This window comes from Chaetodon trifascialis, chromosome 16 (assembly GCF_039877785.1).
Source record: "Chaetodon trifascialis isolate fChaTrf1 chromosome 16, fChaTrf1.hap1, whole genome shotgun sequence".
NCBI classification, from domain to species: domain Eukaryota; kingdom Metazoa; phylum Chordata; class Actinopteri; order Chaetodontiformes; family Chaetodontidae; genus Chaetodon; species Chaetodon trifascialis.
This window is the reverse complement of record NC_092071.1, coordinates 4050144-4066858: the sequence shown is the minus strand read 5'-3', so window position 1 is coordinate 4066858 and position 16715 is coordinate 4050144. Positions and strand designations below refer to the sequence as shown.

The following is a 16715-nucleotide window of genomic DNA, read 5'->3' as shown; positions in this document are numbered from 1 at the left end:
TAAGTATGTTTGGTTTGTCAGACCAAGATTTCAAACCTCACGTTAAGACATGACTTTCAGGCGTTGTGATGTTTTACTGACAAAACAATTCAATTTAAATTCACCAGGGCCTGAGTCAAACATTTCAGAACAAATACATTCAAATCAGGATTAAAAAAAAAACAAACAAACAGAAAATCCTCACATTTCAGAAGCTGGAAACAGAACACCTGAAACATTCGATTGATAATTAGTTTTCTTTCATTTGGCTGATCGTTGAGCTCCAGTTGCATCCTTTCTGAAATGAACCTTTTCAAACATGTTGGACGAGCTGTGTGTCAGTGTACAGCTGGTAAAGAAGATCAAATGCTTAACGTTTACATTGAAAATACAAAACAATTTAATATACAACTGTTTAAAACAATGTCAAATGTAAAAACAACAGTAACCACAACATCTGTAAACCTGACGGTGGACAGTTTGGTTTGGTGGGTGAATGTACACATCGACAGTAGTTTGCCCATTGAAACACATGCATAACCAAGCACAGTTATACACTTTGACGCCCACTGTTAAAAGCTTTGAAAGTGGAAAAGAGCTAAAACATTTTTTTTATTTTCATCAAAATTATACATTTTAATTTACAGGCCCTTCCAACATGAACTTAAAAAATGAAATCCCTGCAACAAGAGACGAGTCCCACGGCTGAAGGATAGTCTGAACTGAAGATTGGACTGTTTTTGTCAAGGTTTGGTCTGGAATCACAGTATGATACAGGAGCTGGTCCCATGCTGTTAAAGAAGGGTGTCACAATAACGCTGTAAAAAAAAAAAAAATCCAACAGATTAAAAAAAAAATGTTCTGAGTATATGGCCATAAACTCAGTAAAAGCGACTAAAAAGAAACGAGTGAGGCAGTGAAGGATCCACTGTCACCGTGAGTCCATTTTACAGTCACTCAGGAGCAAAACTGAAAGAAATGTGTTTAGTTTCGTCTTCTTCAGGGATCGGGCGTTGAGGGAGATCAGAGGGGAAAATCTGCTGGTCGGGTTTTAAAACAAGTGCGCGCTCCACTCGGCGACTCGAGCGCTCAGTCAGTGCTTGTTGTTCGTCTCCTCCTGACCCGAGCTGGAGATGCCGTTCTGGGGTTGGCTGGAGCCCGAGCCCAGGCCGTACAATCTGCCGCAGTACTTCGCGTCATCGATGTTGTCTTCGAAGAAAAGCTGAACAAAATAAAAGATGTCATTGAGGCGACTGCTGCGTTCCTGAAACACACATGCTGTTGTGGGGAATTTAACAGTGAGGGTGAAACACACAGAAGGCAGAGCTCCCATTCGTTCTCTATGAGGCGTGAATAGTAACAACAGTAGTAGTGAGGGCAGGAAAGAATTGAAAATCCATAGAATCTAATTACGCTGCAGATCATCTTCAGTCCCACAATTAAAATAATTATAAAAAAAACACTGGGTGTTTGTGTGACTGTACCTCTTTCATCCTGAAGAAAGCCATGCCGGTGAGCAGCGAGTCTGATCCAGCCTGATGCTGCCGCCCGATCCTCTTCAACTCCAGCTGGTCTGCTACCTCCTGTAGCCCTCCCTGCACAAACACACACAAAGTCAGATGTCTTGTTTTTACATGATTTGATGGATTTTGTCTCCTATGTACATGTCTCAAACTGCTGAGCTGAATCAACGCCTTCGGTAGTTACACTCTGCCCTCCCCAGTGAGTCTGAATCCAGCCCACAACACCTTTAGGTTCTTGCAGCTCTTCATCAAGTACTTGACATCGTAGATGGCGGGGAAGAACAGGTTGAGGATCTGGAAGAAGTCATGTTCCTCCTCAGGGAGCCGTGCGTCTGTCAGGAGCTTGACCAGGTAGCCGAAGTCGTAGCCACTGAGAAACACAGAACAGGACAACTCGGGTCAGGATGGACTGGATTATACAGATGTTACTGGCTTCCAACTGGTAAGTCACCACGGCTCAGACTAAATGTTAAAGTACAGTACCTCTACTCAGTGCAGTTACTAGTAAACCCACACATCTTCATCTTGTGTGGTCACAGTGACCAGTGACCACCAAAATCATCCTTGTTCTATATCACATTGACAGGAATCAGCTGTCACCAGCACAGACGCATACAGAACAAAGTAACAGCAAAACGTTCTCTGTTAATTTGTTTTCATAAATGTGGTCTTTGGAGTAACAAAAAAAGGGGCCCTTCAGGGATGGTCCATCAATCATTATGATGGGATCATTTGTTTTTTTTATCACCCAGCCTAACTACATTTCTTACTAGAAAGGGAACACAGATACTGTCATTGGATCCACGGTCTCTGAACTGGAACTAACGACACAAAAAACTGAATGAGAACAAACAAGCAACCTGTGGAAGGAGAGCCACTTGACGTTTTCACACAGCACCAGACCAGACGTCATGAGGAGCTCGGCGAAGTACAGCGTATCGATTCCCTCCTCTTCATGTTTTTTAAACTGGAGGCCGGAGTTCTGTAGCAGGTCTATGGAGTCTTGTGAGTACATGTCTTCTCTGTGAAGAGCAAAAAAAAAAACAGAAAATAGTTAGGTATCATCCATCAATATGTATGTGAATGAATTTTAGAAGACAACAGTCGGCCTACGTGAGGTTGAACTTGAAGTTAAACTGCCATGTCGTCGTGCCAGGAGGATAGTCTCCATCCTCGTTCATGAACGTGAGGCCGAGCTGGATGATCTTCAGGAGGTCCACGTTGCACCTCAGCAGCTGGTACTGGTAGTCCACCGTACTGCGAAACTCACCGATTGGCCGGACAACCACTCCAGGGAATTCTGTGTCCTGATGAAAAATAAACGTATGAACTGAAAGCTCAACCCTTCAATATGCTGTTATTTCTTATCAGTATGTGCTGGTCATCACTCAACCACTTGAGTGCATTTAAGTTTTAGAATTGAACTCTTTTTGTTCCCACTTTGCCTCAAACTGCCTGATCTATGTTTAACTTGATTAAAGATATAATTCCTTTTCCACCATCACTGTCCAACTCTGCTCAAAATGGCCCATTACTTACCATAGCAACATAATTGTAGCTTTGAATAATCTGCCGGATTTTCCTCATTTCCTCCTCCACATTGCTCGCCCAGACTTCACAGATTATCTGACTGGAATCTGTAAGTGCGGCTGGCATGTTGGCAGGTCAGGAAGAGAGTTAAAACCCCAACAATCCTGCAGCGCTCGCGAGGGGGACGAAGCAGAGACGGCGTGATGAAGAAAGACAACTCTGAAAATGAAAAGAAAAGGAGGAGTTAGTGGATGCATTTCCATCTCCACACAACACTGATGGAAGGATAATACTGTGAATACAAGAATGAAGATCAATACAGCTGTTATCACTGACAATAATATGCACTACTGCACAGAATGCAAGATAAAACATAAAAACATTGAATAGTTAATCACAAAATACACAAAGTGAACACACATAGAAGAGCAGGATTGTGAGAAAAACTGAAAAATACATTTTCATTCTCAAATTTGCTACATATAAATTAATTAATATTAACTGACTACTCATCAATTAAAACTTTGTTATTTTTATTAACGCAGACTGAATGAAGCTTTGTTAGTTTCATCAAGGCTCGTCCATCATGTTGCCCACTTTGAAGTTAACAGCCGTAAAAACACACTGTGAAGGGGAATCAAACCTGCCTTCATGGAGGTTATAATGCTCAGTGTTTGTTGAAGAGGCGTTAATTCAGTTGTACGGTGATGCTGGAGGCTGTAAATTAGACTGCGCCTGCCACTGCAGAGTTGGAATAAGTTATACAGAGTGGTACTTAGCCTCTACCCTTAAAACTAGCGTTTTGTTTCTTCATTAGCAGTATAGACTTAAAAGACTTTGATGGAAATCTCGACCGTTATGAAAAGTGATTCCATTATGAACTAACTGACTCTGTTACCATGACATCAACATGAATTAACTTTATACCTCTGGCGGTTGTTTATAACACTGGGCTAACTAACGTTAACCCTACAATATCAAACTAAAAGTAAAAATCACCACATATGACAGAATTTCCTCTTAAATGAAAGTCTTTTAAAAAACATTCATTGTGTTTAACAACTTGGGAGGCTTCAGTAACTGCAAACTTTGAGTTACTGTTTAAAGTAACTAACGACGTTGTAGCGAGGGACTAAAGCACAAACGTTTAGCTAGCTCGGTGTTTAGCACGGACGGCTAACGTTTGCAGGCTAATCCTCGCGTTTTCCAGAAAGCTAACGTTACCGGAGCGAAGACTGAATGAAGCCAATCTGCTTTTTTACTCCTCAATATGTCACAGCAGTTTTATGGGTGGCGGCGTATAACTGTGGAAAGTGTGAAAGTATGAAATAGTAGGTTTACCGCAGAATTTCCTCGACGTAGCCTGTCAAGCTAGTAACTAGCGCCTGTTCTCTTCTTCGTTTTCTCCTGCTCCTCCTTCTTCTTCTTTGTTTATATTGTTGAATCGCAATAGACGGTAAACGGGCACACCGCCTCCTGCTGCATTGGAGCGGTAACAATGTACTTTCAATACTGATAATACTTGCTACTTTTACTGAAGTAAAGTTTTAATGCAGCACTTTTAATTGTAATGAAGCGTTTTACATTTCATATGATTGCAGAACGTGTCATTCCGAAACCACAGACATTAATCAGCTGCTGTTACAGCCTCCACACATCTGGTTTCAGGCTTTCCACCAGATTTTGGAAGCTGGCTGCAGGGATTTGCTCTTATTCAGGAACAATAGCATTATCAGCATGAGTGAGGTCAGACACTGATGTGGGCTGATAAGACTTGGCTTGCAGTTGGCATTCCAGTTCATCCAAAAGGTGTCGGATGGGGTTGAGGTCAGGAGTCTGTTGTCATGTTGAAACAGAAAAGGGACTGTTGCCACTAAGTTGAAATTACACACTAAAACAGCACTTTATGCTTTCACTTCAACATTAGATAACACAAGACCAAAGGTACATAAAGGCACGAGTCCCGGTCAGGGTTTTAACCTTTAATCGCTCCCAAAAAGACACCTGACGTGTCTTTAAACACAGTCAACCAAATGTGTCATTCCCACTCACACGCACACAAATAACAGATTGGGCCTCGACGAAAGCACATTTATTTGAAAACCATCTCAAATATACAGCACAGCATGTTGGATTAGGGTGAGTTAGATGACAGGATGGTCTTAAAAGGACTGAAATCTACAGTCTGTATGTTTGTATATTAGAGATGTATATGTATATAGAGATGTGGATGTGGATTTCTCTGGAGGCAGCCGCTCTTTCAGGGTATAGAGGGTAATGAAAGAAGCAGATAGGAAGGGGAATACAGGTTCTGGGTCTGTCTGAGCTCTTGTTTTAGGACAGGTTCAGGTCAAGTTGCAAGTCTTCATAAACAAACTGTTTCGGGTCTTTCAAGACTCAGAAAGAAAAATGTCATCTGAACATTCAAAGCTGTCAATAGTGTTTTTTCAAAATGCCTAATTATTAAATACACAAGCCGTGTGGTACAAAGCCAGTGATGATAAAGAAAGCACCAAAGTCAGATTCCAAGTATAGCAATAAAACTTCATTCCCTGCAAACAGCTGTCAGTAGATCTACACTACTGTAGACTGATTACAGCCAGTCTGGCACAGAAGTGGCCAGAAACTAAAAGAACAATAATCTGTGCAGCATGAGATGTAAAGATGTAAATCAAGGTTCTTTCGACAGCTGGAACCCAGTTTGTCAGATAAATGGTGGCCTGGTGGGTACAGACACTGACCAATCACATGCTTAAGTTCGAACCTTTGTACTTGTTCAATACCTGCCAGCATCCTTGAGCAAAGACACTGAACTGCTCCACGGCCAGCCACGTGTCGCACGGCAATGTTTCAGACAGATATGCATAGAAAATCCAATTTCCAACTATTGTATAGAAAGAGAAAAATACATTATCAATACATCTTAATATTTATTGTGAGATGCACCTTTTTAAACACATCAGCACTGGTGTTTCCATCCTGGATGTCTTTTCTTTAAAGTGTTCTTTGAGGCAGAATTTAGATTTGTCAGTTATGAGCAAGTGCTGTCAGAAAAAAAGTGTAAAAAAAAAAAAAAAAAAAAGAAGTGTGCATGTTAGAACAATACGTTGCTCCCTGTTTAACACAGATGCGTTTGGTAGATACAGAGCTTCCCAACACGTTACCTCAATGAGTCCATCTAACGGGCTTCATGATTAAACTGGCAATGCTGAAAAAGTTAACACTGTTTGACAAAAACACACTTCTCCTCCCGGGCGTGACACAGATTTTGTCCTGAGCTGAAGACAGAGAAAGCGCTGTCGCAGACGATGTTTCCAAAAAGTTTGATAGACGCGGCAGTTCTCTGCTGTGACAGGATCCCGGCAGCATCGCGGCAGCGATGGAGGGCAGAGGCGACGTCGGCCGGTCACTGCTCCGTGGACTCAGCTCTCCTCTGGATGTGGGAGATCTCCAGTATGGGCATCAGCAGCTGGAAAGCATCCTGGATGTAGGACGCACTGTTGGATGCCTGAGAGGAAAGATACAGAAATACTCCTGAGATGATGAAAGACTGACGAAGCTGATGTGTGAATAAAGTCAGCATCACTGACTTCAACAGGTTTCCAATTTTAGACTCCAAATATGCTCAGATTTACTTCCTCTGCACCCAGTTCTAAAAGTCTGTAATCGGACAGTGAAATATAGAATTGTGCATCATCTGCATCACTACGATAACTGCTCTTATGTTAGAACTCCAGTGGAATTTCACAGAGAGTGCCATAGCACTATGACAAACCTCTAAAAAGACTCCTGTTATCAGCGGGTTGAGGACATCTCCCTTCTCATTTGACTGTAAAAAAGAATGTTTACATTAAATTACAATCAGCTCTCAGTTCTTCCGTTCAAACAAACCACTGATGTCGAACACTTGTCAAACATTTGCTGGTATGAAAACGACTTTGACATGAAAACTGTTGAGCTGGCACACAGAGCTCAGTCACGACCATCACACTTACCCCTGCTGTTGTTAAACAGGAGGTGAACTTCTTGGAAAGCAGTGAGATTTCTTTACACAGGACAACAGTCAACCTGAGGACAGACAGCGAGGACAATGAAGACGCTTAGCCTGAGATTCGACTGTGAGCCGCTGCTGCAGCGTCTCCACACGTCTCAAACTGAAAAGCAGTGTGGTCTTACTGTGACAGGACGCCGGCCTCAGCGCTGCCTTTGGAGAAGAGGATCATTTCAGCCAGTTTGTGGAAAAGCTCGATGGATCGAGCCGTCAGCTCAGCGAGGCTCCGGATGGCTGCGGCATGAACCTCCTGACAAAATTCAGCACACACATACACACCACTCAGCTGAATAGAGCAGGAAGTGCAGGAGACCACAGGGACTGAGACATGAGCGATTCTACAAAATAATAAGTTAAAATGTTTAGATTTCTTAAAAGGCCCTGCGATCGACTGGCGACCGGTCCAGGGTGTACCCCGCCTCTCGCCCGTTGACGGCTGGGATAGGCTCCAGCACCCCCTGCAACCCCGAAAGGGATAAGCGGTATAGAAAATGGATGGATGGATTTCTTAAAAGAAAATGTGTCAGTTCCACCTGTTTCACTGAAGGTTTCAGGATTTTCTGCTTTTCATCTCATTGTAAATCTTTGGATTTTGGACTCTCTGTCGGGCAAAACAAGCGATCTGAAGACGTCACCTTTGATTTGTAATAACGCTCCAAGTTGAACCTGTTTGAAGTAAACAAGTCAGTCTACTTCCAACCTCAAATGACCTCCTCCTCTGTGATGTTAAATACTGATGATGAGTAATATCAGCATACCTCGACTGGGAGTGTTTTCTTCACGGCCTCCTCACTCTCCTCCTCCTCCTCCTCCTCCTCTGGTTTGGTCATGGCAGCGATTTGGCTGCAGGTGCTCTTACAGGCCTGTTGGAGGTTAGAGAGCACGCTCTTAACATAACTGCCACCCAGTTTGTGATGCATTGCTTTGGTTTGTGAAGCACTGGTAGATAAATAATATACATACTACAATAAATACTACCTCAGTGACGCTTAAAATGGGATTTTATTTCCATCTATGCTCTGTCAGAGAGGTTTTGATTCAACTCTATGGACATTTTGAGGCTGAAATTTGTAGTGTTGTATTTGACTGGATTGTGCTGCTGCATATTTCTGCTACAAACTGTATCCTCACAAATAACTGAACCTGAATCCCATGTGTGTACCTTGCTGAGTTTATCGGCTGTGGCAGTGACACTGAGACCCTCCAAGGCCTCCATTAACTCCCTCTCAAACTCTGAGCCGTCCTCATCTGGAATTAGAAACGTACAATGAATCATTTCAGGCGCTGCATCAGTTCTGGTGCATATGATGCTGTCCTCCTCTTGCAGTGCAGTATTTTTATAACCATTATCAGGTGTTACCTTTCTTCTCATCCACTTCCTCATCATCAAACTCCACCAGGGAGAAGGAGTCCTTGATGAGCTCCAGCTCGTCCCTGAGCTGAACCAGCTCGTCTCCCGATATAGTGGTCAGCACCGACTTCACCTGCGAGACGTTAAAACAATCTCTCAGTGTGTTTCTTTAGCCCCAGCTGGTGTCATGTTTTTGAATGAAGCTCCCGTCGTACCTTTGACTCGCTCTCCCGAGACAGAATCTCCAGAGCCTCCAGATGTGACAGACCCTGAAATTCATCAAACAGCATCCCATAGTGAGCGACCACCTTCTTCTCTGAATCAGAGTCTTTCTCTGCAGTCTGCAGCTCCTCTCGCTCCTTCGCCTCCCTCAACACCTGCCACACAGAGGAAAAGTTGAAAGAAAGAGACGGGACAAAATGTCAGTAAATCAGGAGTAAAACCAGCTGAACTTTGTGTCTGTTTAAGTGTGGCTTAACTGTTCGCTAATAAAGTCAAGGAGAAAACCCTCTTCAGTCTCATCCTGTCAAGCGAGAACTGCCCTATCGCATGGCTTCAGCATAAGTTGTAGGAAGGCTCCTCGAAGCTGTTTGCTCCAAATGTCGCTCAGCATCAATCAAACTGGCTACTTAAACCTTTGTTCAGCTGTATTTCTGGTTAAACATATCTAATCCACCTCCATCCTGCCTTGAGCTCCTCATTTACATATCTGACCCTGGTCTGCCAACCTGAGACAGAGTGGAGTTCCTGATCATCAGTCCTTTGGTCTTCTTAAAGCCGGGATCACCTTCGGCTATCACATCCATCGTCTTCTTCCCGATGAACTCCAGAGCATCCAGGCCGCCCGTGATCACCGTCTTCCCCTGTGAGGAAAAGAAAACATGAAGAGTTCACCTTCTTTCTACTCAATCATGACAGAAAGAAAACTGAGAATGTTTGTGCTTACGGTGCTCTGGACGACGCTGGTGAGCGACGTTAGCATTCCCATCGCACTTCCCACCATCGCCGACCCATCTGCTGCTGCGTTGTCTGTCTCAATGCCGGCTTCACCTGCAGGAAGAGAAACAAACACAATACTTACTGTTATACAAGCTTAACAAAATGTGTGGTAAATTGTCCCATTTTTATTTTTCTCTGTGTGCAAGAAGTGTAGATCTGTGATGATTTTACCAGCTAATCCAGTGTCGTGCCTTATTTATAGAAGACACATCATACAGTCATGCCTCACCCTCATTTTTCTGCTCTTCCTCAACTTGTGCCGAGAGTTCGGTTGGACTGGGGATTCCCAGTGACGTCTCTGCCTTCTCTATGACCTGAGTGAGCCCTTGGCCTGGACGGACAGGAGAGACAGTCAGCGATTAGATGACGACTGGTTGTAGCATTTTAAGACAGCTCTCCATGTAAATAACTAAAAGACCTCCAGAAACATTGGATGTAATACAGAGAGGCTGGGTGAGGTCTCTGTACTCACCCACAGTGGCCACAGTAGCTGTTGCTGTAGATAGGATGGATTTGCCCCAGCTGCCCCAGTATCCCCAACCACCCTGAGACACAGTGGACTCACTGGATGTCTGAGAGAGAGGACATGAGTACAGAGGATGAGGACGGAGGAAGGACAGAAAAGACATGGCAAGCAGAAAGAGAGGTTGAATGAGTAAGAAAAATAAAAAGACTAAATCAATGACTTTTGTACACAAAAGAAGTGACCTTCAGTCTGACACCTGGAGAGTTCAGCTGATACAAGACAAGGCTTATCAGCAGTGTTAGAACAACAGCAGCTTGCTTAAAGCCGACAGTTAAGACCTGAACAGTTACGCAAGCACAAATGCTTCATGCAGTAGCACAGAAACATCGTTGAAGCAGGTTGTTTTGATGGACAGAGGCCTGTAGCGCCACCCAGGGACCAAAAGCTACATGAACATAACTTTTGGTTATGTTTATGTAGTACAGCACAAGTACTCTTTTTCCCATTATTTGTACTTTGTGTAGTATAAACATCATGTATCTGATCAGTGCCTGTGCTGGCTGCTCCTCTGCCTTCGCCACCCCCTGGACTTTGGCTGCTGGTACGGCATCTGGTCTCCTCCTGGCTTTCCTCGTCGGCGCCACGTCAGTCGAGGTGTCAGGTATGGTCGACGAGGAGAGGTCGGGCGTTTCGACGGTAGACGCATCCTGAGTCTCTGGTGCCACCTCTGGACCCTCCGCTGCTGTAGCTTCACTGTCTGACATCTTGAAGTCTTAGTTCATGCCTTCAATGTGACAATAGATCATAAAAAAATTGAAATGACAAGAGTTTTGTAACACATGACAAAGTAAACACAGGGACACTGCTAGTGCTCAGTTGAGATGTTTTAGGAAAATTATTCTTCTTCTGCTCCAAACACTGTAATATGTAACACATTCACTCAAAGGATCACTTTGTAACAAATGCTGTAATTCACTGTTTTGGTGAAACCAGTGGTATCCTACATTTCCCAGGGTGCTTTTCGACAACCCACAGCGAGAGCAGTCAACTATTATTAAGCTGTCTGTCGGTGCAGCTGGAGAAAGTGTAAATTTAGAGTCCAGTCTAAGTTTTCTGAAATCCAGACTGTGACAAAAGGGGTCCAAATCACACAAATACCAGAGTTAAAGGTTTATAATGTGGCTGCATGTTCACATACTGCATATCTGTGCATGGAAGTATAAAGTCCAGAAGGAAACACCTCACAAATACATCCGGAACAGGGATTTATATCGAGAAATACAAGACATACATCTTACACTCAGATCTGTGAGTCACATAATCTGTTAGCAATTGGCATTACTGTAGTATTAAATTAGCGTTAGTTGCATTAGTATTCATGCTGTACTGTGTTTAGCTAGGAGTTTTGGTAAGCCAAAGACTCGTTCATGTTTTTAACAATATGGCTGGGAGGACTGTTAGCTTATCTTAATATTTTAACAGGATAAGTTGTTTAAATATTTATCTAAGCATGACTTAACGTTATTCCAAATGAAACAAGGCACGCTGTTGTACTTTTGCGACAAACTCACCTCTTTTCCTGTCAAAGTCTGATGCTAGCAGTTAACGTTACCCGAGTCTGCTGCTGGTTTCCTTCCCAAAATCAAACACAAGTAAGGGTTAGCTTCTTTATTTCGTCTTGCACTTTTGTTTCTACACGTTAAACGCCTTTTAGTTTTCAGCAAACAGTTTAAGGATTTAGGTTTTCTCGCTCTTTTTGTCCACCAAGATTAGCCACGTCACAGTTTGTTTTCATCGATCAGGTCCATCCGTTAGCTACACTGAGAAACACAAGTTCCGGCTGGCAATTTCAAAATAAAAGTATGTTGAGAACATGGGGCTTTCAACAAAGTTTCTGTGAAATGAAAAAAAAATGCCTTTAAGTGGCAATATATATCACCAAAAATCTTGAACGTCCTCTGTGGAATTGTTTTTGAACGATTTTACATTTGTGGATTTTTGTGCATATTTTAAAAAATCTACTGACTTTTCCGAGGGTCGCAGGCGTAACGATTTTATTTTGAATAGAAGTCCACCATATTGCCAGTCTCCGTCTAGCGCTCGTTAGGCAGCTTGACGCAATAATTACCTGTGTCAAGTAACGCAAATGAGAACAAAGCAAGACTTCCGAAACCGTCAAAATAAAATTATTTTAAAAAGCCCCTTTGGATCTAGAAAAAATAAAAGACATGTCGTTTGTCGTGCTACTCTGTTTTTAAAGCGATTGATTGATTTAGTCTAGAAAGTACAAACACGAATGACAATTACAATAATCAACTCGGTAAAGCACAGCAAAAAACAAAATAAAATAATTACGTGGCCTATAATTTATATGTCAAATAATTAATAATTAGAAAAAAAATTAATAAATAGTAACAGGCCTATTGGATGAAAATATTGGGACTGTTACTGGTTACTGTTATTACCATGTTTAAATATTACACAAGCTAACTGCATCTGAAATGAATTACTGTTTAAGACGTATGCCATTCTTTCTATGTGAGAATTGAAACCAAGCCACGCCCACTCCGTCGCACCTGAAGCAGGAAGTAATCTGACAGGACGGACCGTGTTAGCTTCGCTTCAACACCTGAGGACAGTCTCTGAAAATACAGCATTTGTTTGACGTGTAACTCGGTGGAGGATTCGACGGTTTGGTCGCTGTCCGAGCAGCAGGTGGGAATCAGTGACTCAGTCTGTTCGTGGTTTTGGTGAATTTGGTGTTTGTAAATGTGGTAAATGCGCCCAGTCTTATTCCAGAGGAGCAGTCAGTGTTTAACGACTGCATTATAGAATTAATTAAAAATATTAGAAACTATTCTTTACTTACAGTATTGGTTTACCAGATTAAAATTTTGTGAATAAATTAAAAGATTACATCATTTTATTCTTATTTCTTGTAGCGGGTCAGTTCTACCTCTCCTCTGTGCTACCTGGACATGATCATTTTCAGCTTATTTTTAGGGGACAGCTGCACTGAAGTCAAAGAAACCAGTCAATTAACATCATTTCAGCCAAAAACGATGCAATAAGAGAATTGAAGGAGATGAAAACACAACACATAAGATACTGGAGTTTAAAATATGGGAGGGGAAAAGTGAAGCTCAAAATTAGTGATGAAAAAAAGGACAAAAATACTTTTGAACAATGTAAAGTTTTGGCCTTTAACTTCCAGATCGTGAATGTGGTTTAAATTTCACAGCTACAAATGATTTCTATATTAATTAAGAAGAAATCCATGTAAGTAGAAGGTCCTGAGGATCCATTTGTGTACTTCAAAATACTGAAGACTGCAGTGAATGCATGAGCCATAACCGTAACGCTTCCTGTTTGGCAGGTTTGTCTCGTCTAGATGTGAGCCGCGACTGTAACTCCCTCGACAATGTCCTCAGCTCAGAAACGCCACCTGTCACACCTGCTCCTCGCAGTCCTGCTGCTCGGCGGCTGGACAGCAGATGGAGCTCAGAACGGGTCAGAGCCAGAGGCGGCGTCCTCCGTGCGGCTGACCAGCGTCTCCCCCAGCACCCACATCGTGGTTAAGGAGGGATCCAGCACGCTGATTGAGTGTAACGTGACAGGTGGCCGTGATGACATCAAGTGGTACAACTCTAAAGGACCTCTGCTCAGCGAGAACTCGGGTAAGAGCAGAAAATGCAGCGCTGAGTCTTTGAGTCTTGCTGCACTCTGAAAGAAGCAACTGTACGTGTCTGCCAAGGCAGAAACTGTCAAGAGTAAAGAGTTGTAGTCTCAGTATCATGTATATGTCTCAGGATCTTCCCAAGACAGCATGTCATCAGAAAGCTTTCATCATAGTGTAAGTGTCAGATGACATACCATCTGCAAAGGTGCATTTTTCTTTTATCACTGGGACAAATTCAAACATCCTAGTGTGTCAACACACCTGTAAACACCCAGTAAACATCGGTTTGGTGAATTTCAAGTAAAACACATCGAGGTTTCCAGGTTGAAACTACACAAAATTTGGTTAAACGGTCCAAAAGTTATGTGTTTAGAACACAATGATATTGTTTTCTCAATCAAATCTGATATATAAGGCTGCTTTTATGTTATTACGTACTGTTTTGTGTTGGATTGAAATGACGTTAAGTAAAGTTTTTGGTGAAACTAAAACAGTCTTGTTGTCTTATGTGCTTTGACTCCAGGTGGGAAGTGGCAGATTCAGGAGAATGGGGTCCTGAACATCACTGTGGTCTCCTTCAAGGATCGCGGACGCTACACCTGCGTCGCCTCCACCGCTGCCGGCAGCACCAGAAACTACACCATCACTTTGCGTGTGGCCCACACCGACAGCGGCCTGGGCCTGTACTTCGTCATCGTCTGCCTGGTATCCTTCGTCATCACCATGATCCTTAACGTGGCTCGGCTCTGCATGGTCAGCAGCCACCTCAAGAAGACCGAGAGAGCCATCAACGAGTTCTTCCGCACCGAGGGCGCAGAGAAGCTGCAGAAGGCCTTCGAGGTCGCCAAGAGGATTCCCATCATCACGTCGGCCAAGACGCTGGAGCTCGCCAAGGTCACGCAGTTCAAGACCATGGAGTTCGCCCGTCACATGGAGGAGCTGGCGCGGAGCGTTCCTCTGCCGCCGTTCATCTTGAACTGCCGCACGTTCGGGGAGGAGGTCGCCGAAACGGTAGACCCAGAGCAGGTCGGGACGTCGATGTGTGGGAACAGACAAGCCATAGGCCCGCCCTCCTCCGACAAATATGAGGAGGAGGAGGAGGAAGTGTGTCAGGCACTGCTGGCCAGTGAAAGACAAGGGAGCGATGGAGGCGCCGTTGACCCCAAAGTGTCAGAGCACACGGCTTCTGAGGAGGTCGTCGTTGAGGATGAAGAGGCTGAGATGTGCCTCCATGTGCTCGTACCAGGCTCACGAACCAGCGTGACCTATGAGAGCAACGTATAACCTCTGTCACCCCAAATCCCATCAGAAGAAACACATTATCAGAAGTGTAATGTGTCCAGTCGCACGTGTTTTAGAGAGATCAAAACCTTTTCGATATTAGCAGTTCTGGTTCTGCTTATTGAATCCCGGCTTCAAATTTTGTCCCATTGTTTGAGGAAGAAGAACAGCAGCTTCATTTTAAGGTGATAAACAATCCAGAGTACCATGTGATCCTTCCTGGCTAAAGGTAAAATAAAGATGTAATCTCACTTGGCATGAGCAAATTGGATTCAACTGACTCAACTTTCCGAGCCAAATTTGAATTTGTGACTTTGCAGTTATGTGATATTCATCTCTGCCTCCCCGCGAACATCTGCTGTTCATTTTTCATCCTGTTATTTCGAATAATGATCGACTAATGGTGCTCGTAAGTTTGACCACAGCTGAACTGCATCAGCTGAGCTCAGAATTGTATTTCCTGTTTTCTTAAACACATTTTATTTTTAGTTTTCATGTTTGTAGGGTTTATCTTTTGGGTTTATCTGCACACAGGAAGTGCAGCAGCAGATCATTTTCCTCCTTCCTTCCGATCACGATTGTTCGTTTTGACAGTCAGTTAGCTTGCGCAGAACAAAATATTGTAATGAAATATCCTTATTTCATTGTGTCGATTGTTTTCATGTCTTCGCTTCCTGTCAGTCGCCTTCCACTCTGTAAGAAGTAGAAGACTGAAGTAATGCCTCAGAAACTTGTCACTTCAGACCTGATTGCCATCTTCATGTCCCTTTATTTGGGTCTTTGTCAGTCAGGACAGCAGTTGGTACAAAGCACAAGGCTCATTTATTTACCTCTTTACAATGCAGGGCTGTACAACGAAATGCTAGCTGAAGTCCCTTCATGCTACTCACAAAACAAAAGTTACATAAATGGTTTAATAAATAATAAGTTCACCATAGATGAACTTTTATCTGTGATGGAGTGCAGAGGATCAGTTGAAGAGTCTCAGCCTGAGGAAAGACACTGGTTTGTAGTGTGGTGATACAGCAGCGGGGTGAACAGGCTGCGGCTGGGGCGAGTGATCACTGTGTGATCACATCATCGATATCACCGATTGGCAGAGGGGTACCAATAATGTTTTGGTGCTTTTAATCACCCACTGCAGAGCCCACCTGTTCTGAGCCGTGCACATCCGATGCCAGTTCATGACGTTTCCAGTCATTACAGGTTAGCTTCAGAGTGACAGTTTCAACAACATAAGATTAAAAAAAGCAAATACACAAAATGTTTGATTAAAAAAGTTGTACAGTAAACACCAAGCTTCCAGCTACGTTTTCCTCTCAGAGGCAGCAGAGGAGCTGAAATATAAATGTGATTATTTCTACATTACAGCTCCAAAGCATGTCTGCAGTGGTGGAAAATATGTGAAATTGTGCTCATAAATATGCAGGCGTAATCTATCATATTTTGCTGTGTGAATGCCTGGAAAAGTAAGGGACTTTCATTTTTTTATCATGAAGGTGGTGCAGTTTCCCTCTGTGCTTGTAGTGATATTTGTGAGTTGTATTTGTTGAGACACGCTTAATAAGTAAATGAATGATGTATGGAAGGTCAATACTGACTCGTTTGGTGCAAGTATGAATACACATACTGTCCATTCCCTTCTTTTCTGTGTCTCAGAAGGATGTGTGAGAAGATTGTGTCATGTAAGGTGCGTAAACTGTGAATTTTGGAACTTGAAAACTATAGTTGAACAATGTCATTTTGACTAATTGTAATACTTTTATGCACTTAACTGAATCTTTTGTCTGTGTAGCTGCAGTTGTTGTGTGTTGAAATATTTCAAAGTGGTCCTTTTTTCTTTGGACCACAGTTGA

General features: G+C 43.0%; 3 protein-coding genes across 3 annotated transcripts; 1 reads left to right on the top strand and 2 right to left on the bottom strand.

Annotated features, from left to right (window-relative positions):
- Positions 1-355: 355 nt before the first annotated feature.
- cnot8 (CCR4-NOT transcription complex, subunit 8) lies at positions 356-4467 on the bottom strand. The gene is made up of 7 exons (XM_070983733.1): positions 4374-4467; positions 3042-3251; positions 2616-2809; positions 2363-2524; positions 1728-1872; positions 1464-1574; positions 356-1201 (listed from the first exon to the last, which is right to left on the bottom strand). Exons 2-7 carry the CDS (start codon positions 3156-3158, stop codon positions 1073-1075), a joined length of 858 nt encoding a protein of 285 aa, XP_070839834.1. The 5' UTR covers positions 3159-3251; positions 4374-4467; the 3' UTR covers positions 356-1072.
- Positions 4468-4999: 532 nt separating this feature from the next.
- Positions 5000-11721, bottom strand: fam114a2 (family with sequence similarity 114 member A2). Its single transcript, XM_070983798.1, has 14 exons — positions 11471-11721; positions 10451-10683; positions 9906-10005; positions 9663-9764; positions 9381-9484; positions 9163-9297; positions 8650-8811; positions 8444-8567; positions 8246-8331; positions 7842-7946; positions 7209-7333; positions 7028-7100; positions 6808-6861; positions 5000-6540 (listed from the first exon to the last, which is right to left on the bottom strand). The coding sequence occupies exons 2-14, from the start codon at positions 10661-10663 to the stop codon at positions 6439-6441; spliced, it is 1485 nt and encodes a 494-aa protein (XP_070839899.1). The 5' UTR covers positions 10664-10683; positions 11471-11721; the 3' UTR covers positions 5000-6438.
- A 791-nt stretch (positions 11722-12512) lies between these two features.
- LOC139344934 (microfibrillar-associated protein 3-like) lies at positions 12513-15052 on the top strand. Its single transcript, XM_070983376.1, has 3 exons — positions 12513-12614; positions 13276-13576; positions 14102-15052. The coding sequence occupies exons 2-3, from the start codon at positions 13321-13323 to the stop codon at positions 14860-14862; spliced, it is 1017 nt and encodes a 338-aa protein (XP_070839477.1). The 5' UTR covers positions 12513-12614; positions 13276-13320; the 3' UTR covers positions 14863-15052.
- Positions 15053-16715: the final 1663 nt, after the last annotated feature.

What these genes read in the sequence shown, in the direction of transcription:
- fam114a2 (XM_070983798.1), bottom strand. Translation starts at nt 10,663, where the DNA reads ATGTCAGACAGTGAAGCTACAGCAGCGGAGGGTCCAGAGGTGGCACCA. An exon ending in CTCGGGAGAGCGAGTCAAAG is followed by an intron (nt 8,568 to 8,649) that starts GTACGACGGGAG and finishes AACGTCTCGCAG; the next exon opens with GTGAAGTCGGTGCTGACCAC. An exon ending in CCTGTTTAACAACAGCAGGG is followed by an intron (nt 6,862 to 7,027) that starts GTAAGTGTGATG and finishes TCTTTTTTACAG; the next exon opens with TCAAATGAGAAGGGAGATGT.
- cnot8 (XM_070983733.1), bottom strand. Translation starts at nt 3,158, where the DNA reads ATGCCAGCCGCACTTACAGATTCCAGTCAGATAATCTGTGAAGTCTGG. An exon ending in AACTTCAAGTTCAACCTCAC is followed by an intron (nt 2,525 to 2,615) that starts GTAGGCCGACTG and finishes TGCTCTTCACAG; the next exon opens with AGAAGACATGTACTCACAAG. An exon ending in CTTTCTTCAGGATGAAAGAG is followed by an intron (nt 1,202 to 1,463) that starts GTACAGTCACAC and finishes TATTTTGTTCAG; the next exon opens with CTTTTCTTCGAAGACAACAT.
- LOC139344934 (XM_070983376.1), top strand. Translation starts at nt 13,321, where the DNA reads ATGTCCTCAGCTCAGAAACGCCACCTGTCACACCTGCTCCTCGCAGTC. An exon ending in TCTGCTCAGCGAGAACTCGG is followed by an intron (nt 13,577 to 14,101) that starts GTAAGAGCAGAA and finishes CTTTGACTCCAG; the next exon opens with GTGGGAAGTGGCAGATTCAG.